Consider the following 16,751-nt stretch of genomic DNA (forward strand, 5'->3'; position numbering starts at 1 on the left):
ATCTTGGCAAAACTGTCCTTCATAAGAGAAGAAGAAATTAAGACATTCCCAGCTGAATAAAAGCTGAAGTAGTTCTATCATTAGACCTACACTGCAGGAAATGCTCAAGGGAGTCTCACAGGTTGAAATGAAAGGACAGTAGACAGTAACATGAAGCCCTTTGAAGAAATAAAGATCTCAGTAAAGGTAATTACATGGGCAATTATAAAAGCTAGTATTATCATAAACAATGGCTTAACACTACTTTGTTTCCTTTAAGATTTAAGAGACTAACACATTTTTATAACAATTAGTCTAAAAGCTAGCATTATTTGTAACTTTGGTCTGTAACTCTGCATTTTGCTTTCTATAGGAGACAAATGCATTTAAAAAATTATTAGTTGGTAGTTTGGGGGCACACAATGTATAAAAATGTAACTTTGTGATAACAACTGAAAAGCACAGGTACAGAGTTGCAAAGGACCAAAGGTTGTATATGTTTTCGAAGTCAAGCTGGTATAAATTCAAGTTAGAAGGTTATACCTTCAAGATATTAAATGTAATCCCCCTGGTAATCACAGAGAAAATATCTATTACATATACACAAAAAGGAGAAATTTAAATGTTTAACTAGAAAATTTTAACTAAGTCTAAATAAAACAGTAATGCAAAAACTAAGGGACAAAATAAGACATATGGAAAACAGCAGCAACATGACAGAAATGTCCCCCCTTATCAGTAATTACTTTAAATATTAATGGATTAAACTCTCCAATCAAAAGACAGATTTCAATAAGAACCAAATGTGACCTTGTACATATTTTGGCAGCTAAAATTCTTTAAGGCTACTGACGGGTGACCCCTTAAATCAGTCTTGTCTGATTGCTGCATGCAGGGAAAGGTTTCTCCTTTCATTTCTTTCTTGGGGGACGGGGGTTATTGCAAAAATATTCATTTTAACATTACAGGGGCCCTTTTGTTAGAGCTCCTCTACCACAGACATTAACAGGTGAGTAACAGCCACATGTACTGATTGTATCCATTCACAATGGACAACGGCATCGAAAGTAAGCTAGCTTACTTTTGTCACTATGTTTTTCTTGAGTTTGTTCTTATGTTTTAAGAGGTACCAAGTGTGCATTTTTACACGGAAATCTAAAGGTACCTTCAAAAAATATCTGCCGCAAAAACAGTCCTTCATCATTATTTAATCATGTGTTTGTACATTTTTGTACGTTAATTTATGAATGAGTTTTTCAGTAAGAAATGTATATGCAAGAACCAAAAAAAAAAAAAAAAAAACAAAAGACACACAGATTGGCTAATGGATAAAAACACATGTTCCAACTATATGCTGTCTGTAAGAGTCTCACTTTAAATCCACAGAGACAAAAAGGTTAAAAGTGAAAGGATGAAAAAAGATATTCTGTGCAAATAACAGCTAAAAGAGAGCAGGGGTGGCAATACTAATTATCAAAGCAGACTTTAAATTAAAATAGGTTACAAAAGACAAGGACATTACAGGCTCATCTTCCATATGCTGTGGGTTTGATTCCAGACCACTGCACTGAAGTGGTTATCACGATAAAGCAAATGTTGCACTAAAGCAAGTCAAATGAATTTTTTGGTTTCCCGGTGCATGTAAAAGTTACGTTGATACTGCACTGTGACCTATTAAGTGCGCAATAACGTATGTGTAAAATAATGTTCTTTTATTAAAAAAAAAAACAAAACACATTATTGCCAGAAAGTGCTAACTATCCCCCGAGCTTTCAGAGTCCTATCTTTCTGCCTGAAGAGGGTCTTGTCTCGACGTTGATGGCAGCAAACTGACAAGGGTAGTGGCTGCTGGAGGTTAGAGTGGCTGCACTAATTTCTTAAGATATGACAACAATGAAGTTTGAGTCACTGAGGGACTTCCTCCCCTTCACAAACAATTTCTCTGTGGCATGCAATGCTGGTTGACAGCATCTGACCCACACTACAGTCAATTCTCTCAAACTCCACCACTGCTTTATCAACTAAGTTTCTGTAATATCTAATCCCTTGCCGTCATTTCGACAGTCTTCACAGCATCTTTGCCTGGTGTAGACTCTATCTCAAAAAAAAAAACAATTTCTTTGCTCATTCATAAGAAATAATTCCTTACCCGTTAAAGTTTGATCAGGAGATTGAAGCAAGTCAGTCTCACCTTCAGGTTCCAATTCCAAGTCTAGTTCTCTTGATGTTTCCCCCACATCTGCACCACATTTCCACTGAAGTCTTGAACCCTTAAAGTCTTCCATGAGGGTTTGCAACAACTTCTTCCAGACTCCTGTTCATGTAGGTATTTTGACCTCTTCCCATCAATCACGAATGTTCTTACGGCATCTACAACTGTGAATCCCTTCCAGAAGGTTTTCAATTTTTTTCCCAGATCTGGAGGCTACAGGGCTATGGCCTTACAAAATGCATTTCTTAAATATTAAGACGTGAAAGTCAAAATCATCCCTTGATCCACAGGCTTCAGAATGGATGTTGCACTAACAGACATGAAAACATGAATCTCCTTGTAGATCTCCATCAGAGCTCTTGAGTGACCAGGTACATTGTCAATGAGTAGTGACATTTTTAAAAGTAATCTTTTTTTTTTCTTACCATGTTGTAAACAGATGGGATGTCTCCCAGGCTTTGTTGTTCCATTTATAGAGCATGGGCAGAGCTGATATAGCATCATTCTTAAGAGCTCTAGGATCTTCCGAATGGTAAATGAGCACCGGCTTCAACTTAAAGTCACCAGGTGCATTAGGCCTTAAAAAGGCAGTCAACTTGTCATTTGAAGCTTATGAGGCCAGGCATTGACTTCTCTCTCGCTATGCAAGTCCCAGATGGCAGCATCTTGCAAAGAATGCTGCTTTGTCTACACAGAAAATCTCTTCTTTAGTGTAGCCACCTTCATTCACTATCTTAGCTAGATCTTTCGAATAAAGTTACTGCAGCTTTAGATCGGCACTTGCTGCTTCACCTTGCCCTTTTATGCTTTAGAGAGGACTTCTTTCCTTGAACCTCATGAACCAACCTCTGCAGCCTCAAACCTTCCTTCTGGTACTTCCTCACCTCTTCCCTGCCTTCACAGAATTGACGAGAGTTAAGGCTTTGCTCTGCATTAGGCTTTGGCTTAGAAGAATGCTGTGACTGGTTTGCCTTTCTACCCAGACCGCTCGAAAACACTAAACAGTTTTGCTTTCTTATCATTTGTGTGTTTGCTTATGTGTTCACTGGAGTAACACTTTTAATCCCTTTCAAGAACTTCTTTGCATTCATAACCTGGTTTAGTGTTTGGCTCAAGAGGCCTAGCTTTCAGCCTATCCTGGTTTTTACCATGCGTTCCTCACTAAGTTTAATCATTTCTAGCTTCTGATTTAAAGTGAGAGACCTTCAACTCTTCTTCTCACCTGAATACTTAGATGCCATTTAGGGTTATTAATTGGCTTAATTTCAAGATTTTTGTGCCTCGGAGAACAGGACAGCCATGGGAAAGGGAGCAAGATGGGGGAAAGCCAGTATGTGCAGCAGCCAGAACACACACATTTATCGATTAAGTTCACCATCTTAAATGGGTGCAATTCACGGGGACTCAAAACAATCACAATAGTCACATCAAGGTTCACTGGTCACAGATCATCATAACAAATAATAATGAAAAACCCTGAAATGCCGTAAGAATTACCACAATGGACGGGGACCAGAAAGGATCAAATGCTATTGGAAAACGGAGCCAAGAGACTTCCTCAAGGCAAGAGTCCACAAACCTTCAATTTGTAAAAAACAAAAGCACAAAAGAAAATATCTGTGAAGTGCAATAAAGCAAAACACAGTAAAACAAGGTGTGCGCATACACTAGATGCTGCCTCAGTCTAGCAAAAGCTCCAGTGTTCTCAGACTGCCCACAGAACACCAAAAGCTGTGCAATTCATGTACTATCTCCTAATTTCATGCCTTTGTCTTTGGCTAATGCAGTTGTCTCCTGAAGTATCATCTCCCTTCCCAAACCGAACTTCTCATGCCTCAAGACGCACTGAGCTCAAGTAACATCCTATCCAGAAAACGTGCTTAGTCACATCAGGTTAGATTATGTGCTTCTTCTCCACCTTATCACAACAGCTCATCATGACACTGAACATATTTTACTAAAATCATCTTTTTAAATACCTCTCTCCTTATCAGACTGAAAGTTAATCCTGAAAGCCTACCCTAGGTATTAGAACCTGTCTAATTCACCACAACAATGTCCGGATCCGACTCAGTGCTCCACATATTACTAGTGGAAATAAATGTATGCGACATTTAAATTGTTCCCTACTGAAAAATGTTGCTTCTTGCTTTTCTGTTTATGTCCTTTTTCAAGGTTAACTATAAAGAAAGACTTGACCATGACAGCTATACAATTTCATCTAATAAAGCACTAAAAATAAGATAGAACTTCCCTAGTAGACCTTTGATAAGTTAGTTCCTCTTACTTATCTTCCTAAGTTCTATGAAAGTCCAAAGAACCCTGAACTTTCCACACTAATCCCCTCCGTATAACACGAGTGGGAGGGAAAATAAGAGGATTTATTTCTTTTGTCACTTGCCTGTAGTTGGAAATGTGGGACTCCATTCGTATTCAGCACACTTATTCAGAAATTTCAGTATTTCTCTTTAACTAGCAGCCCACTGGCAAAACCAAAGAATGAATTTTAACATCCCATGTTCACAACTAGTTTATACATCAGAATTCAAATAAAGTAGTAACTACACATCTAATATTTAATATTCTATTAAAAAAGGGGGGGTAAAAGCTACTAGATAAGGAAGGTGTATTAAATACACACATCTAATTTCAGTCCCTCCACAAAATGCACTAAAACTATGTTATCGCTGTTTTTTCTTCATGACACAATCTCACAAAAAAACAGGGAGAACTAGACAGGCAACAAAAACAAAATTTTGGAAGCAGAAAAAACAAAGTGATTGCTCACAGATGCAAATTCCTAAAAATATAAGAAATGAAATCTGGCGATATACAATATACATCGAAGATCATAGGTGTGTGATCAATAGATAAACAGTTATACACCATGACCTAACAGGGTCTATTTCAAGAACACAGGACTGGTTTAATATTAGGAAATCCAATAATTCACCACATTAACATTAAAGGAGAAAAACAATTTGATTATCTCTTTATGTTTAAAGAGAATACATTTAATAATTTCAACTTCCCAGTCATAACAAAACTCTTAGCAAACTGGAAATACAAATAAATTCCATTAATTATTGTTAAAGGATTTCAGTACAAGAAATACATAGACAAAAATCTACCTAATATTAAAAACTCAGAAGTTTTTCCTTTGAGATCTAGAACAATACAAGAACGCTTGTGTTTACTATTTATAGTTCACATTGTATTGGAGAGCTTAGCCAGAGCAGTAAAGGGGGGGGGGGGGGTGTAAAGATCGGAATGGAGGAAATAAAACTGTTGTTACAAATGATATGATTATGTTCACAGTAAATCCAATGAATTTATTGACAAATTATGAGATAAGACTTTAACAAGGCTAGTGGATAGAAAATCATTAAAGAAAACAGATTTAAATACATCAACAATAAACAAAACGGAAGGAAAAAAAGGGGAAAAAAAATGACTACTATACACAACCAAGAATGGCCAAATTAAAAAGTCTGAAAATACGAAGTGATAACTTGGATATCATTTTTTGCCTCTTAGCTCCAAATCCACCCTCATTATTTATCTGCTCTATGGTAATAGAACTTTACCCTGTAAGCATGTCTCTTTAACAGCTATATGATGTTCCGCCTTATCAGCAGAAGATGCCGTAAGGTTAACTGCTTACCAATTCAGGCTGTGGTGTCCTGTCCACCAGCCTTGGTCAACTTAATACCTCACAGGAATGTTTTCTGCTTGCTCAGAGACTACCAGGCAGAAGGTTGGAAGAGTCTTCTCCAAGAAATCTAACCAACCAATCAATCATTCAAAAAGCCCTAAAAGGTACTGACATTTGGCATTCCTCATCACACCATCTACTCAGATGACTCTACACTAAGGTTCACAGTTGACAGGCCCCACATACGCACTCAAAGCTTCCAAAGAGCTTTTTATAGCTGACGTTTCATCACAAGCAGATAAACAAAGATTATAAGCCTAGACAAAAAAGCAACTCAAGGAAATAGAAACGACTCAGAGGCGGAGGGAAAAAAAAAAAAATATTACTATCTCTGGGGAAAATATATACCTATGAAGTGAACTCTTAGAGATGAACATGACAGAAGTAAAAAGAAAAAAAACAAACAAACAAAACACCTCAACAGGAAGGTTAGGAGGTAAAGTTGATGAAATTTCCCAGAAAATAAAGCTAACAGAAAACCTAATATAGATGGCTAAGAGGAGATGTAGACAAGTGATGGAAATTGGGGGCTGAATGAGTGTTAAGTACAGAGAAAACTACCGAAGTGACAAAGTAAGGTAACTGTTAACTCTAGGAATAGCAACAGCCAGGGTGACAAAGGAAAAATGAGGGTTAACTACAAGGCTCATCTCTGCATAATATACATACGTGTTCATAATAATATAAACCCTCAATATTAATATAATCAAAATTAAAAGGTAACTATTTGGACGCTCACCTCAGCAGCACATCTACTAACATTGGAATAATACAGAGAAGATTAGCATGGCCCGTGCATAAGGAGGACACACAAATTCGTGAAACATTCCATATAAAAAAAAAAGTAAATAAATAAAAGATAGCTATTTGGGGAAAACAGGAAGATACGAAGTATGCATGTGTGTGGAGTGGGAGAAGAAACAGCAACCTCATCTATAGTGGAAAGTTAACAGATAAGGACTAACACAAAAACAAAATGCAGTATAATTACAAGAGCACGTAATAATACAAATAATATTCTAAGACCAAAAGGATCAGCTAAAAATTAAAAGTCACTGACTCTGCAGAAGGAGAAAAAGGTGGGAAGGTGGCTAGGAAGTACTATTTGGTCTAAAAAGCAAACAACATCAACAAAAACCCTGTAACCTAACTCTTTAAACTATGTTCTTATGTAACTGTAGTAAAAAGTAAAAACTTAAAAACAAATAGCTTGCCCATACTGTCATGGTAAACTAGGAAATATTATTTTTTTAAGTTTATTTATTTTGAAAGAGAGAGAGAGAGAGAGAGAGAGAGAGAGAGAGAGAGGCAGGGAGTGAGGGGGAGAGAGAGAATTCCAAGCAGGCTCTGAGCTGTCAGTGCAGAACCTGACATGGGGCTCCAACTCATGAACCATGAGATCATGACCTGAGCCAAAACCAAGAGCCGGATGCTTAACCAACTGAGACACCCAGGTGCCCCTAGAAAATATGATTTCTTAAACAAGTATTCACAGCAGCAACACATTTTTTTAAATGCTTAGGTGTAAATTCAACAAAAATATGCAAAATATGGATTAAGAAACCACTGTCCCTTAAGTGAGGGACCTAAATAAATGTAAGCATAACCAGTTCCTAGATTATGGACATGACAGTTCTTAATTTGATGGATAAACATAAACCTAACTAAAAACTAAATGATTCTAAGGAGTTCCTAGGATAAATGCACAGCATTATCAGTGATGTTTTAAAAACTAAAATATGTTGTCAAGTGACAAGCATAGTTTCAAAGCTATTATCCGGTGAGAACCCCATTCTAAACGAAGGCATTACAGGTGATTTTATATTTTCTTAAGCTTGCTTATTTGTATTTTCTCTCTCTTTTTTAAAATTAATGCAGGGTCCTTTTAAAATAAGTTACTGGGCACCTGGGTGGCTCAGTCAGTTAAGCATCCAACTCTTGATTTCAGGTCAAGTTATGATCTGGGTCATGAGATCAAGCCCTGTGTTAGGCTCTGCACTGAGCGTGGAGCCTCCTTGGGATTCTCTCTCCCCCCTACCCATCTCTGCCCCTCACCTGCTCATGCTCTCTTTCTCTCACTCTCTCTCAAAATAAATCAACAACAACAACAACAACAGTTATTAAAAAAGAAAAAAAATGAAAGATGGCTAATAGATTACTGAGGCCAATATCACATTGATACTTTTACCATATCACATGATCTCAACATTGAGTTAAGTTTCTTTGTTTTGGTCCTTTTGATGTCTTTTTAAGCATACCACTATGGCAACAAAACTGCCTTGGCAAAAGCACATTTAATTAATCAATTTAAGAGGGAACAAGAATCCAGTACTTGGTGTTCTCCAATAAAGAGAGCAAAGAAAAAAATGGAAAGAAAGATAATCTAGGAGGGCAAAAAAGGAGTAGTTGGAGGGTTTTTCCCCAGACATTGTTTACTTTAAATCCAATTTATTTTTCTCAATATCTCTGTGAAAAAGAAAAAGTTCATTATCTGCATACACACATAAACTGAGGCAAGGGGCAGTCACATGACTTGTTTGAAATTATACAATTAAGTCAATGGCTGAACTGTAAACAAAACCAACGATTCCCAACTGCTAGTCGGCTGCTCTAACTAATGGATCATGCTCCCTGCTATGTAATAGGACTGTTTCCTTTAATTATGAGTTCTTCATTCACCATCAGCTTATCAGCCAGAGGTTTCATCATTAGTTTTGCTATTCTTGCATTCATGGCATTACTCTAAGTATATGAGACTTCCATGATAAAAAACATAAAGACCGCTACTTACTGTATCATACCAAATCTGAAAATTCCAACTGCAATGGCAAGGATACATCACCAAACCTGCACTTAATGGCACAGTTATAGGTAGAACTGTAATTCTAACACCTATTTGGGGTTGATCAGTGACCTGGAGAGAATGAATTCTGTTCTTTTAGATACCAATTTCAGTGCACTTAAAATCTTACATTACAGCATTCTATGGTCTCATTAGTCAACAAAATTTGCAAATACAACCTGGAAGTAAAAGTCCCAAAGGTAGCAGATTGTTAAAGATACATTTTGGAGCATCTGCGATGCTGGGAAGTAGACTAAGATAAAAATCATGAGATATTCTTACATTATACGCTAAAATCTGTAAAACAAAATTTATTGGGTAAACAAAGTAAATTGCTGAAAAGACGTATGCAGTCACTTGTCTTTGAGAAGCACTTTGTGTTTCTTTGGCACAGATCACGGCAGCAGTAGTAGCAGCAGCCTTGCCCTTGGTGCTGATTTCTTACTACTCTAAATGTCTCCTCTGAGCCAGAATACACTGGCTGTTGCTGATCATGCTGTGAGACACCTGCACTGGCTACTAGGCTTGTCATGACGCACAAAACCCTACCATCTTCAGCTTGACATTGTGCAAGTTATAATTATTCATCCAAATGAATATGTCAGAGCAGCAGCAGCAGACCTCTCATCAGAGCAAAAGAAAAATACATCAAAACATTATCAACCCAGCAGGAAGACAGGGACCATAAGGAAAATTACCCATTTTTAATATGGATGCCACAAAGCCATGCCTATTATTTCACAAAAAGAAAGGAAAATAAAGATCTTCCAAGTTTAAAGTCCAGAAACACTGAATCCAAAGAGGAAATGTACAAAAACAGACAAGAATTTTTTAAATCAATGATCTGGGACCTATTTACAATCTCGTAAATAGAAGTTTGCTGTTAGACCACGTTTATTTTGCTTAAGAACTACAACTGTTTAAAGATTGTTAAGAGAAAATAACTCCCACAAGCAAAATTGTTTCCAAAAAGGCAATGGAAAAAGACCATACACAGTGGTCTGATACTGCTTCTTATGCTTAAAATAAACCTTGCCAATACTCTTATCATGTCTAAAAGACTCAAGAGTTCATACCACTGGTAGAATCACCAAAATGCTTATGATGTATTGCTATGCTCGATGCTAAAACAGGTAAATAATGTATTTTGAAAATTTTCTCAATTTTAATGGCAAATGTAAAAGAAAAACTGAAATCACCCCTAGACTTACACAATGAAGACAAATCCAAATTTTATGAGCATATACTAAACAGCCAAGTGTAAATAAGAGTCCCAGCTCCTAATTAAATGTGAAAAAAACATATAACTTTTAGAATATTAGGAAACTATCTTTTCAGAACAAGATATGAAAGATTTTCTCATTCAAGACACAAAAAGCAGAAATCACAAGAAAGAGATGATACATGGGACCACACTGAAAGTTAAACTTCTGACTGACAGAAAAGATCATACACAAAGTTAAAAAGTATGCCACAGAAAGAAGATACATTCCATGTAACCAACAACTGGTATCCAAATAAAAAAGGGACACTTACAATAAAAGAAAAAATTTTAAATATACAAAGATTTTAAGTACCATAATGATGATTATCAATTCTTGTTAAAAATTAAGGTCAGACTACAGTCGGACTAAGACTTGGAAAGGATTTGGAAAAGTAGGTATTACTATGCAATCCTGGGTACGAGTGTAAACTTAGACAACCAATTTGGGAAGGCAATCTGGCAACAGTTAGTAATCTCAAAGAGGCACATTCCTTTCAATCCAACATTTTCACTTCTAGGCATAAGCCACCCTAAAAGTCTCCCATGTGTACAAGGAAACATAAGGATGTTCACTAGAGCACTACCTAAGAAACTGTGAACAACCCTATCAGTATGGCAATGAATAAGTTAACTGGTGGATTCATATAATGGAACTATATTAAGCATTTAAAGTAAATGTACTAAACATACAAAGACCATGGGTAGATCTCAGAAACAATGCTGTTTAAAAACTTCAGCCAGCCTGTATTACAGAATATGGCATGAGCAAATGTGGCAAAAAAATATGCATGGATAGACCATGTATCAATTTCAGGAAGGTGGTTACCTCTAGAAAGGGAGAGAAGAAAAGAAAAAGGAAAAAGAGGGAAATAAAGTCTTACTTGTTCCTAGAACATTTTATTCCTAAGAGAGAGACAGAAATAAAAGATGTAAGTGAAACAAACATGACAAAAAGTTAACATCTGTCAAATCAGAGTCTGTGGATAAAAAGGAAGGTAGCCAAATTTTCATCTGTGCTTTACCAAGAATTTTAGTATCTTCTTTAATTAAAAAATAAATAGGACATTTCAGTTACTAATTAGTTCTGTCTTCTTAGAGCTAGTACAAAACAGAAAACTTGCTGTATGACCTAATTAAATCTAAAATTCATCCCATGCTTAAATGTGCAAGGCATCGAGCTGGTGTTAAGGAGCGATAGAAACTTTGAAAGAAATTACCCTCAGAGACTTCCCAGTGTATTGAAATCACAAATTTTGCTAAATGACAGAATAAGGTAAGTGCTAACACTCTTTTTGTGGAGATGCAAACTTTTTCACAGATTTAAGTATGGGAAAAACCTGAGTTATCTACATTCAAAAACACTAGAAACTCATCAAAAGTATAGTCTTGGGATTTTGATATATATTAAAATATAATCTAGAGATAGCAGATCTGAAAAGAATAATACAAGCACAGTGTTATCTCATAATCTCACACATAACAAAATTTACAGAGCCAATAGGACATGTATATTTAAAAAAAAGGAAAACACATATTTTAAAAAGAGGAAGGCCAAATAGAAAATGTACATTTGGAAAAGAGGAAAAGTTTCTTTAAAAAAAAAAAAAAATCAACACAGCATTTCTTAGATATTTATAACATATATCAGAATACCAAAAGCAAATTACAGGGTATTTCCTCTCCTTTATTTTGCTGTGTTTTCTCAATTTCCATCGAAAGGAGGGAGACTTTTGTTTTTAAGGAAAAAAAATTAGAAAAATAATTTTTAACATGTGTGTGATTAAAAGGATATTTGAACTTATACAACACTATTTAAATCCTATTAGGTTTTTTAAAAAACTAACTACATATACAATCACTTGACTCTGTTTTTATTGAAAACATTAAGCATAAATTTTTACTTGGCCCTATCAAAATTTCCTAACACAAATATGGGCAGCCTGGAGAGTATCTGTAAAATGTCCACAGGAATGTGTTTCCCCCTCTTTGCATAAGAATAGAAATGCTCTCTCCATTTTGCTATCAACTGCCACAATTTACTTGGTGAAAGAAGGACCCTGCCTGTCATCATTAGATTGTTCTTGGAGTCTAACCACCACTCTGTCAGATCTTTAAAAATCACACACACGTCATGGTGACGATGGTGCGACTAGTATCCATACCACCTTGTATCTACATAATGTTGCTGTTTACACTGCACTTCTAATTTCATCCTCTTGTTAAATTATCACCAACTTTTTAAGAAATTAAATTGACACAAGCAGGAGCAAGAATTTCCTACATTCTGTACATGAAGTATGAATGTTCCAAAGCCCACACAAAAATATAATCTAAGTTCAGGGATGAATTATGGGAACTCCTTTACAACAATAAAAACTGAGTAGAAATGATTTGTATTTTCAGTCATAACTCATTCTCCTATGAAAAATGATTCTCTGATATTATGCCATCAATATTAACACTTTTAGCAATCTGAAAAATCCACTCAACTTTCCACTTACTGCTCACGGCTTTACAGAGTTCTTTATGATTTAAATTTAAAGGAAAATTTCTGTCATTAGACCTTCATATTTATCTACTATGAGACATAAACATCTCAATACTGGATGGTGTGTTTACATGTGAGGTGAGGGAGAAAGTAGATATTAACCACTAGAAAATATGGAAAAAAGCACTCTAAAAGTTCTGTTTATAAATAAATGCTTAGGAAAAAACCTAAAAAGAAAAAAAAAACACTCTATAACCTATAAAGGCCACTTATGCTTTTTAGCTACTTAAAATAAATTTAACAACTTACCTGTGGTGTCCAAGAAACAGAAAATGGAACAGGAAAATCCACAAAACAATCTGGTGATTCTGCAGGGTACTACAAAAAAGCATAAAATCAGGTGATTTTTGCTTCTGTGTGGTAATTTCACACGAAGTATCTTAGAAAAACTGAATAGGAAAAGTTTTATTATAAATTCAAACGCATTATATATAAATATTTTGATTCTATTCTTATAGAAAATGTCAAGAGCTAATTAATAGTCAAGTTATGCTCAGGAGGTACAAAGTTTGGTGACTGGGATGCCAAAGCACTGGGTTTTGAGTAAAGAATAATGAATTAATTCAGTGTCAGGTCACCTGTTAATGTAAGCTGAGGGGAGAACCACACAGGATCTCAGTTTCTTTCTCTTTAAAACAAGAGATTTTTCATCTTTAAAACTGATTGGTATTTAATATCCTTTCAACCTAAAATTTAATCTCAGTCTCAGTCACTATTTAAAAATGCTCTATCTGTTAAAAGAATCATGAAATGTACAAAAAATATAAGCTATCAATTAAGAGAAGTATTTTCCACAACAAAGCAATTACTCTTAGCAAGAACATAAATAAAAAGAAGCAATGAAATGCTTTCTGGTTATTAAGGAAAAATAGAAGTAATAGCTTTAAGAAAAACCTTTTCATGGTTGATAAAGAGAAAATTAATTCAATACCTTCACACAAAAAGTGACAGTCATTAAGGACAAATCAGATGTCCAAGTTAAGAAAGACAAAGGCAATTTTTCCTAAAATCAATTTCATTATTATAGAATTGTACTACATGATTTCTGTAAAATCCAATTCTGGATTCTTGAAAGTCACATGTAATTATAAAATACTCATTTCTTTTTTCATTAAAAAGCAAAACTTACTAAGAGAAAATGAGTTTGGGGAAAACCTCTGTCTCTCATTTGAGAAAATGTTCAAAAGAAGTTTTAGACTTCCACTTTTTTCACTACTTCGCTGAATAAGCAAATGGGTTCCAAGAATTAGCACTACAGTATTTAGCACACGCCAGCCCATCCAAAGTCAATGTTTTGAAAAGAATTAACATTTAGTTATAATATGTGGTTTGCTAAAAAGAAGATTATCAACAAATTCTGATGGTACCTGACTACACAGAACTGGTAACACAAAGGAAAGTATACAGGAAATCATATAAAAATATAATAATGATTTAATTTGGAGAAAAGGAAAAAAGAAGAAGGTCAGGCTGAGACTGAGGGAGCTCTAGTACAATTCTAAATATCAGATTCTAAGTACTTCAGATTATAACTGTTATAATCACTACAAAAACGATCTGTATGCCATTTTTACAAGTCCTGTGATTATCTCAAAGTAAGTGCAGGCAGAGACCTTAATTTTCTGATTTCTAGTTCTGCTAACTTGTATGATCTTGGACAAGTCATTTAACCTCCCTGGCTGTTTGATATGTAAAATTGATGAGACACAACTAAAAGTCTTATAACATCTCTTCCCTCTAGCATGTTAAGATTCTGTAAAAATAATAATGCACACTTGAAACCTCCATGGGTCAAAAATGGAGTATCTAGTTCAATTTAAATCGCTGCTTTTTAGCTCCTACTCATCCCGACAATGAACAATATCAACTCTTTAACTTAAATAATCAATCTAGGGAAGAGTACAAAGTTAATGAAATGTTTACTGTATTGAGAGTAGATGAACAAAGGAAAACAGCTGTTAATGTGGAAGTCATTTAGTACATACAGCAACATTATTTTAAAAGAAAATATGATCCTAATCCAAATAGGACTCAGTAAATAAGTATATACAGACAGATACAGAAAGAGACCTACAGATAGTTAAAAAAGAGTTAGAATAAATTTGATATGATCCCATATCCATAAATGAGTCTCCACAGAATTTTAGAATTTGAGATAAGAACATCTTTCAAATATATGTTTATGTATAATTATGTAGACATACAAGTATAATAAATTAGATTGATCTATCTGTAGGTGACTTTATTGTAGAAGTTAAATGCAAATATAGTGTATGTTATATTCATGCTCAACATCGATTTTGTTTATATAAGAAACTATACATAATTATATATAGAACCTAAAAAGCAAACTGATATACTTCTGGAAGACTTAACATGAATTATGAAGTAGGATCCTAGATATTTCAGAATCATTTGTGTGGTAGCACTAACTACAACACAGATGACTAATGCAATATTGTGAAACAGCTTTATCAAAATTCAGATAGTTTTTGATAGGAAGCTGTATAGATAGGTATATATAAAACCAGAGACTAATTGCCAAGTTTTACTTTAGCAGTCTAAATGACAACAAAAGCTCCACATAAAGGGGCATTAATTAAAAAATAAGTGGTCAATCATTTTTATTAACAGTTTTTAAAATCTCACTTGAAACAATTTAATCAAATCAGTAACTATAAAAGAATTATCATAGCATATTAAGTAAATATTTTTATCATATATGGTATTTTTTAGACTCTGTAGCATATTGTTCTAAGGAAAATTTTAACCCAAGTGTTCTGTGATTGGACCATCTAAGCAGCAAGGTTACCGCCAAGTAAATACATACAAACTGTAGCAAATTACAGAAACAGCCATCAGAGACAGAGTGCCCAGCCTCTGAAACATGTGATTTGGTTTTCAAGTAGTTCTGCCCTTGGCCAAAGCCAAGGAAGCTCTGGTCCACCAGGTATTGTAAATACTGTGTAGAAATACACCTAGAAAAGTGACAAAATTCAACTGTTTCCCTTTTTTGATTTATGTACTTACTTAATAGAGTGATTATTTAAAATTAATATTTTCTTTGAGGGTTGGAGACAGTGAGGGGGAATGGCAGAATTGGGAGAATATGTATTTAAGCAAAAAAATAAATGTGTTCTTTTACTATATATCAAAAAATATCAGATACAAGAAATAAAGGTTTGTATATTTGCAAAGATAAGCGTGCTTTATGGTACTTTTTTTTTAATCAGCTTGACTCTTTAAAATTTAGTTTGAGCTATGATATTTGCCTTATATACTCTTAACGTATAGCTTCAGTTATCTGAAAGTCCCAAATACTCCTAAAAAAGAAGAAGAAGAAGAAGAAGAAGAAGAAGAAGAAGAAGAAGAAGAAGAAGAAGAAGAAATTACCACATCTAAAATACATCTTTGGTCTATGAAAACTGAACTAAATGGACAATTAAGGACTGTAATAAAATCATACCAACATAAGATTCATTCATTTCCACCCTGGTTTTTTTTGGGTTTTTTTGATATAGTTTTTTTCTTAATTCCTTCCTTAATTTAAAAAAAGCTTTCTAGTCTCTCTTGACAGGACATCCATAACAATGCTTCACAGCTATTGATGCTGTAAATATGGACACTTGAAAACATTCTTCACAGAAATTATATTAAGTGTCACCTTGTCTACCCAAAAAAGATGTAATAAAAAGCAAACAGGATGGAACATACTAGTGGCTACATCCTCACTCTCAATACTACTAACAATGTCATTAATTAGAGTTAATAACAAAATCTTGTAGCTACAGGCAGAGCTGATGTAAAGCATCGTCTCCTTAGTAAAAAAAAAAATCATTTTTTTATAAAAATCAGGCTATTAAAAAAACATTACCCCACCAGCACCCAGAATAAGGATGAGATGCATTTAAAATTTTTCATTTTGGTCTTCACAGTGGCAAAGGAACTTTTATCAAGTACAAAGTATAAACAAATAAAACTTTGAAGTAAATGACAGAACCCTTGCCACTAGTGGTATGTGACCCTTAGTGGTAAAATAAAATAAGATTTCTCCCTGATCTAAAAAAAAAAAAAAAAGAAAGAAACAAAGAAAGAAAGAAAGAGAAAAGCAAGCAAGCACACCTTTAAAAAGAAAATAAAAATTTTTTCACCTTAACAAAACTATCCATAATATCTTCTTTTACAAAGAAG

The 16,751-nt window shown here is 34.6% G+C and overlaps 1 protein-coding gene and 1 non-coding gene across 4 annotated transcripts in view; one reads left to right on the forward strand and one right to left on the reverse strand.

Annotated features, from left to right (window-relative positions):
- The window catches only part of FANCL (FA complementation group L), an 84,616-nt gene that overhangs the window by 31,444 nt on the left and 36,421 nt on the right, over nt 1–16,751 (reverse strand). For all 3 annotated transcript variants that reach the window (XM_007075382.3, XM_042981438.1, XM_042981439.1), the window contains one exon: nt 12,810–12,878. In XM_007075382.3, coding sequence (XP_007075444.1) covers nt 12,810–12,878 — 69 coding nt within the window. The remainder of the gene's footprint in view (nt 1–12,809; nt 12,879–16,751) is intronic.
- LOC122237468 lies at nt 6,638–6,744 on the forward strand. The gene has a single exon (XR_006216082.1). It is a non-coding gene; the product is annotated as a U6 spliceosomal RNA (small nuclear RNA).

The sequence above is a fragment of the Panthera tigris genome, chromosome A3 (genome assembly GCF_018350195.1).
Source record: "Panthera tigris isolate Pti1 chromosome A3, P.tigris_Pti1_mat1.1, whole genome shotgun sequence".
NCBI classification, from domain to species: Eukaryota; Metazoa; Chordata; class Mammalia; order Carnivora; family Felidae; genus Panthera; species Panthera tigris.